Source organism: Neomonachus schauinslandi, chromosome 3 (genome assembly GCF_002201575.2).
Source record: "Neomonachus schauinslandi chromosome 3, ASM220157v2, whole genome shotgun sequence".
Taxonomy (NCBI): Eukaryota; Metazoa; Chordata; class Mammalia; order Carnivora; family Phocidae; genus Neomonachus; species Neomonachus schauinslandi.
The window spans coordinates 114,505,015-114,512,510 of NC_058405.1; the positions used below are offsets into that span (position 1 = coordinate 114,505,015).

Here is a 7,496-nt window from a genome sequence, read left to right on the forward strand (position 1 = left end):
AGCCCTAATTCCCGAAGTGACTATATCTGGAGGTAAGGCTTTTAGGAGGTAATTAAAGTTAAAGGAGATCATAAATGTTGGGGTCCTAACGCAATAGGATTGGTGGCTTTTTAAGAAGAGGAAGATATCTCCCCCTGTCCCACCCACTCTGAAGAAAAGGCCATGTGAGCACACAGCGAGCAGGTGGCCATTTATAATCTAAGACAGGTTTCACCAGGAACACAATGGGCTGGCACCTTGATCTTGCACTTCCTTTCTCCAGAACTGTAACAAATAAATGTCTGTTATGTAGGCCACCCAGTCTGTGGTATTTTGTTATAGCAGCCTCAGCAGATTAAGACAGGTCCTTTCGTTGTCTCCTGAGAATTCTCTCACCACCCAAGAAGCAGGGCAAACATGCATAGAAGTAAAGGGAGAGGTGAAAGAGGGAATAGGAGTGTGAGCAGAGTCAGGAGGTAGCTGGGATCATGGGAAGGACTAGTAAGGGTGCAGAGCTGGGGAAATTGGGGTGGATGTAGTTTACACTCTGGCTCAGCAAGCAGATGCATGGCCATGACGTTCAGCTTTCATGCACCCGGGAAACACACACCATTCACATGAAGTTTTTGTTATGGCGAGATAGTGTCATGGTAAAAAGCCTGGGATTGCAGAGCCAGACTGCCCTGCCGGAGTTCAATCTTGCATCTTCCATGTGATCCTGAAGAAAATACCTAGTTCCTTAGCTGAAAAAAAAAAAAGGAACTTGATGGGACTTAACCTACTGAATATATTTGTGATGGGGAATGAGTTATTATATAAACCACTTAGAACCATGCCTGGCACATAATGTGTGCAATTTCAGTGGTAACTATGACTTTGACGGTAGGGTTGACCATATACTGATCTGGTTTTCATTTCCATTGTGGAATGCCTTTTAAAAATTTTATTTCAGTGTTCATGAAGAAAGGCACTAATGATTCCCCTCAAAAGAAACAAAATCTGAACAGAAAACAAACAATCCCAAAGAGTGAATTGGTTTTGCCAATCCTGAATTTTTTTGGTTTAGGGTTCATTAGAGTTTGTTTCCTGTGTTCCCAAGGGGGTCAGAGACAAAGAGTTTTAGAATTCACTGTTAGCAAATACTTTCAAAAAGATTTTTTAGACTACGAATAAATACCTATTTTCAACATTAGATAAATAATGGGTTCCACATTTTCACTCAAAGTGCTATCATAAATATCTCCTGAGTTAATTTTGTAATCTCCAGAGAGTTCATTTCATTTCATAATTTTTTTTTCATTTATTTCATTTTCACTTTTCCAGTATGTTCAACAAATGAAGACTTCACAGAAAGAAAGTACAAATCTCTAACAATGCCAGCACATTTTATAACAAACAGATTGGGGGCCATTCAGGTTCAGATGGGAAGGATATTTTCCCCTCCTGGCCTTCTAACTATCCTTAGAAATCTAAGTCATTGTACAAAAACTAAAATGATGACTGGCAGCCATCATTCACATTGGTCTTCCTTGATCACCATAAATGGACTCCAGCTGTTAGGATCACTTGCAAATCCCTTTTGCACCATCGTTATTATACATAGAAATGCTGTGGAATATTGGTGGCTCTTGCGTTGGCGCACCTGGCTAGGTATCAGAATGTTTACCACCAACCCAGCACTTCTGGCTCAGTTAATATTGATGGAAATCACACCCAGACATTGTGCATCCTGTCTCCCTCTACTAGACTGTAGACTCTCGGGACAAAGATTTTTTTTAGTTGTGATTATGTTCCAAGCCCAAAAAATGCTAGGCACATAGTAAGTACTCAAAAATATGTGGTCAATGAAAGAATGACATAAATAAAAATTGGGGCAATTTAAAAGAGAATGCTAATGTCAAAATATTCTGTCAAAAAGAGGATATGAAGCTTTCAGAGTTTCAGGAGTCTTAAGGGAATGAGGTGGGTTTTTTTATTCCTTTTAATAAAAAATAATTCCCTGGGTTATTCTAAATTTGCACTTAAGGCACATTTTCTAAAAGACCAGAATCTTCCAAGCAACTATTCCTGGGAAAGATTAATAGAAGTGAGAGAGACACAATTAAAGTCTTACTCAAAGTTTGAAAATCACCTTTTAGTATTTAAAGAGGCATTAATCATGATCATTAATCAATAGAAAGGAATGTTCACAGAATGCTTAGAATAAATGTTTGCAGAAGCAAAAAGTCAGGAGAAAAGGAAGACATACATGCCCAGGGCTGAAGACAAACTTTTTTTCTTTTTGGTTTAACAAATTAAAGCCACTGGAAAAGAACAATTCACTAGAGGGAAACATTACTGTACAACCTATAAAATACTGCCAAGGTCAGCAGAACCTCAGCTCTGAGAGTGTGTGTGTGTGTGTGTGTGTGTGTGTGTATGTTTCTGTGCCCGTCATTGCTGAGAAACGAGTTTCTTGCAAGCCTGATTTAGATATTAAGCCCAGAAGTTACTCAACACCAAGGATTAGGAAAGTACTTTTATTTTCTTTACTGCTTCCTGACAAGAATGAGCTACATTTTTGGTAATTCTTCGTGCTTTCTAGATTTTTTTATAAGGCGATCCTATTATGTCTGTGCTCTTTGATTTGTTCATTCATACCAGCTCCTCTGGTTTTCCCCTTGGTTTGTGCTTCTGAGAATTATTTCCAAGCAAGTAACAATACCTCAAAGATTGCTAAAGGCATTTTTTTAAAAAGCCACAAGGATGCAGTTTTTGTAGGAAGTGACATAGCTATGTAGAAAGAATAGCTGAGATTTGAAGTCCTACTTGGAGTATCTTTGGACATTTACGTGGAACTTATGTGTAAGAGTTTTAGCTAAAGACCGTGAACCAACTGGGTTTATGGGGACCCAGGCCAGTCTGGGTTCTAAGTTATTCCATGTTTTTATCTTTCAGGTCACTGGAGAAGCTTATATTGTCTTCCTGTGTTATTTAGAGATGTGTTATCATAAACAAGGCCATTTTTTCTTGTGCCTTTTTTTTTTCCTTCACTGTAATTGTAGGGCCTGGGTCAGCTACACAGTTGGCGTCTGTGAACAAGAACATGCAATCCAAGGTGAATGGCTGGGAGGCTGGGGGTGGAAAGGGGAAGGGGGACCAAGGGCAGGAAAGCAAACCAGGCCTGAGACTGCATCAAACTGTCTCGTGACCAAAGAGTTCAAGGAATTTCCTTATTTTTTACAATTTTAAAATTCTTTCCTTATTTTTTAATCTTATGCAGTATCCTAGCTCTTTTTGTCTATGATCAAATCACTTAGTCTGATAATACTCCATTTTCTTCTTGTGATTTGAAATCATCATGAAAATCTCTTATCTATGCAGATTTATCTTTTCCCAAGAAACTTTCACTACTGGCAAGAGTCAAAAAATTTCAAAGCCAACTACTTCAAGAAAACGTGAGGCCGGATGCTCTCATCATTGATCTCTATTAAACAAAACCAAACAGCTAAATCAGGAAGTAGATAATAAAGGACAAATCACATTTAGACAACGACATGGTTACTTTTTTATTTGAAGGAAAAAAAAAGTATGTTTTAATAAATACTGCGGAAACATTGACCAAACAAACATACAAAGTGACTTCAACACTTAAAAAAATGCAACGAAAGTTCTGCTTTATAACAGTTATAACTTATTTTCTCTTTACAATATTTAAATACAGAAAGCACTTGCCAGCTATTTTGTAACACTGCCCAAAGCATAATGCTGCATCAATCAAAGCATATTATGTTGGTAAAACGTCTGTATTTCGTGGGAAATGACTGGAATGGTATTTTCTTGCAGAGACAAAACAAAAGTGCTTGTAAGACAAAGAACTGAGTGTTGTAATTACCTTAATCTCCTCTCCTGCCACAATTTAATGGGAGCACAGCTTCAACACTTCAAAAATGAAGCTTTATCATTGGAAAGAAAGCTCGTTTTCAACAAGCGCCAACAATAAACAGGTCAGATCTGGTTTCTTCTCTGAAAGAAGCTCTAAAAGGAACTGGTCAAAAAGTATCTGTAAACTATTTTAAACGCTGATTATTTTATGCAACAACAGCAATCAAGTATTGAACACGGGCGTTGGCTGAATCTGGGTAAGTGAGGTTTAGCAATCACTCTCTGGAAATGCCCTTAGTAGAGCGTCGGGACTGACATCACAGACTTTTCCTCTAAAGATTCTCTAAAGCTTAGGTAAGAGGGTGCTTCCCTTATAGCTGTTCTTTTAAAGAAAATGAAATAAACCAAGAGATCATCAGATGCTGTCAACTTCCGGAGCTTCATCCCAAAATAATAGGCCTTTTGCTTTGTAGTTCTGGTACCTGAATTCCAGACAGCTTTACTCACAAACTGTGCTTTCTGCAACTATTCCTTCATTATCTCTTCAGGAGAAAATAGTACCTACATTATTTTCCCCCCTTGGATCACTTTAGGACGTCAAACCAAGACACCTCTTATTTGACTTTGCATTTTCATCAATGATGGCAAAAGAAATCACACACCCTCTTTTCTAAACAGCGCACAAAAATATTACATTGAGCAATTTACCACTTTTTCATGACAATCACAATGATGAACAGAACCATCAGACTGAATAAAAACGGACATCTTTTTTCTAGTTGATCTATTTGATCTTTGTAATGCTGGTCTGCATATCTTGCAAGACTCCAAAAGCCTTTCTCCAGAACCATCTTGCTCAGTTATCTTCAATTTCAAAAAGCCTCACCAACTTTTCCTCTCGATATCCCATGGGTCCTGATACAATTTCCATTTTAATGATGAGCTAGAAGGAAATTAGATCACATCCTCTAGAAAACTAAACGCTAAGGTCACAGTGCCAGTTCCCCAGTGAGGACGGTATATTAATATATACTTTTTTTGTAAAGGAGATTAAAACGTTTAAAAATCAAAGTAGAGATCCATGAATAGATTGTAACAAAGAGAACAAAAACGCAAGCACCATTCAGAGCGTGATTCTTCTTCGGGGAGGTCCTCGTATTCCTCTTTATCTAGCCCATGTAAATCTCTCTTTTTTTTGGCATATTTTTCAAGTCACACTTCCAAACGCTTCAATGTGTTCACGTCACCACCTGTTCTACATGCCGAACCTAAGGACAGGATTCCAAAAAGATGAGCATCTTTTCAAACACCTCCTAAGCCTCCAAAATACGTGACTTCGGCTGTGCACTTCATTCAGATTTCACCTTTTTGTTTTGTGGTCTGTGTTCTTTACACGAGACTTCCTTGTCCTCCTTAAAGAGAACGGGGGGTTCACATCACAGTGCAACTCTTCGCTTTGTCCTTTCGTAAGTCCGTAGCAACCGCAGAGAGTTCCGGTCTGCTGGGCATGTGTGAGATCCGCTTTGTGGCCCTCTGTGATTTGTTCCGCTTAACGTTTTTATTTGTCTTGTTTACACATGCCAAAGTGGCAACGTGAAAAATGTCTCTGACGCTGTTTTCTGACTGTAAAGCTGAGCATTCGATGTAAGTGGCTGCCCCAATCTGTTTGGCCATGTTTGCCCCCTGAGAAACAAAAGAATGCATCATAATCAGCAATAAGTCTTGGGGGAAAGTGATAAAGTGTCTTCCCAATACCACAAAATAATAATGCGGCGCAAAACGTTTCTAATATGTGAACTGTATTTTCCAAGGGTTGCTGCAAAAAAAAAAAAAAAAAAAAAACTGCCCGGTTTTGAAAATTTAATTATTTCATAATACATTTTAATAATAAATTATTCCATAAATATCTGCAGTCAAGACTCAGTCCTAAGAAGTTCGATTATCATCACTCAATAGATAGAGCTTGACTTCCCAGAGGTGTGAAAGTCTGATTTTTCTTGAGTGTAAATGGTGCTCAAGACGAGTCAATAGACTGCATAAAAAACAGGGGTATGGGATGGAATTTAGAATCAATTTTGAAATGTATGGCCAAAATAAATGAGGAAAGGAATAACACTGTTGTGGCATCTATAGCTTTGGGAAACACAAAATACGGACTTTCTAAACAACCAGTGCAGACAGGAATAAGCACGTGTGCATCAAAATGACTTATTCAAGTAACTAGGTTTTTATTAATTAGACATGTAAGACAAAGATGACTGCAGCATTTAAAATGATGAATACAAAGGAAAATTCTAGCTAATTCAACTTGAACTCTCTTTAGAATCTGGTGTTAAGTTTTAGGAGAAGGAACGTCTGAAACCGATCCTCCTCCCTTCTAGATACTTGGGGGAAACACCTTACAGAAATGATGACTCTCTAAAAGACAGTTTTATGGAGTGTTCTACTTTACTGGCAATGTTCTTCTTAAGTATTTTATTGTACTGCTGAGTGTAAAATAAGATTAACTCTCTCAAAGAGTATTACCAATTTGACCACATTCTCTCTTAGATCTATTTAACTTTAAACCCAGTGAGAGTTGCAGAGATATACAAAGTGTAGAATATGATCCACAATATCATGTGATTACCCTACTGAATGACAGAGCATTTCACATTTTAAAAGATGTTTCCCAAACTTGTCTTATTTATGCGTACACATATATCCTTATATAACCCTTATAAAGTAAACTGCTAAAAAAATATTGGAAAGCTTTTTGAAAGAGTCAGGCATCAAAGCACCATCAAAATCTCAGCCAAACCCCTGCCTGCCCCAGATCACTTTGCCGTCTTCACAATATGAGCTATTGGCTGTCACGAGGGTCCTAGGCACGGGCACAAAATTGCCAGCCCCTTCCTCCAGATGTCACCATCTCAACACGTGGTGCTCATTCTGCATCGTACTCAAGAGTCTCCAACCTGGAGCTGACCACTGCTTGAGGCTTTAGAAAAGCGGCTACTTTTATTTTTTATGAGTGATATTCTACCTCTGTCACTCTTTCTGAAAACCACATTTGCACCCTGACAACATACATACCTGATCATAGGACACTGGTGTCTGTCTGTGATTTGAGAGCTCTACTAATGTACTAACATCTGTCCGAAGGTCAGATTTGCAGCCAACCAAGAGCATTTTGGTGTTGGGGCAAAACTCCTGGATTTCACCTTTCCACTGTGGGGGCGAGGAGAGAGAAGAAAGATGAAAAATTAACAAAGTGCAGGCATCTATATATTGGTAAACAATTCTTCCACTGGCAAACACTGGGAATGGGACTCAAAAAGAACATTTAAAAGGAAGTGTCACTTCAGATGAAGAAGCAAATTTGCATTTATCTTTCAGTATCTTTCAGATACTAAGTTTCACCACTTTTTAAAAAAAGATTTATTTATTTATTTATTTGTCAGAGAGAGAGAGAGTGTGTGAGCACACAAGCAGGGGGAATGACAGGCAGAGGGAGAAGCAGACTCCCTGCTGAGCAGGGAGCCCGACACAGGGCTCGATCCCAGGACGCTGAGATCATGACCTGAGCCGAAGGCAGATGCTTAACTGACTGAGCCACCCAGGCGTCCCAAGTTTTACTACTTTTTAAAAAAAATTTTACTTATTTATTTGAG

At 38.6% G+C, this 7,496-nt stretch overlaps 1 protein-coding gene across 1 annotated transcript in view; it reads right to left on the reverse strand.

Annotated features, from left to right (window-relative positions):
• Positions 1 to 3,508: 3,508 nt before the first annotated feature.
• Positions 3,509 to 7,496, reverse strand: part of RND3 (Rho family GTPase 3) — a 19,693-nt gene continuing 15,705 nt past the window's right edge. The window contains exons 4-5 of the mRNA XM_021702804.1: positions 6,919 to 7,053; positions 3,509 to 5,526 (exon numbers count right to left, since the gene is read on the reverse strand). Of these exons, the coding sequence (XP_021558479.1) occupies positions 5,275 to 5,526; positions 6,919 to 7,053 (387 nt within the window). The 3' untranslated portion in view covers positions 3,509 to 5,274. The remainder of the gene's footprint in view (positions 5,527 to 6,918; positions 7,054 to 7,496) is intronic.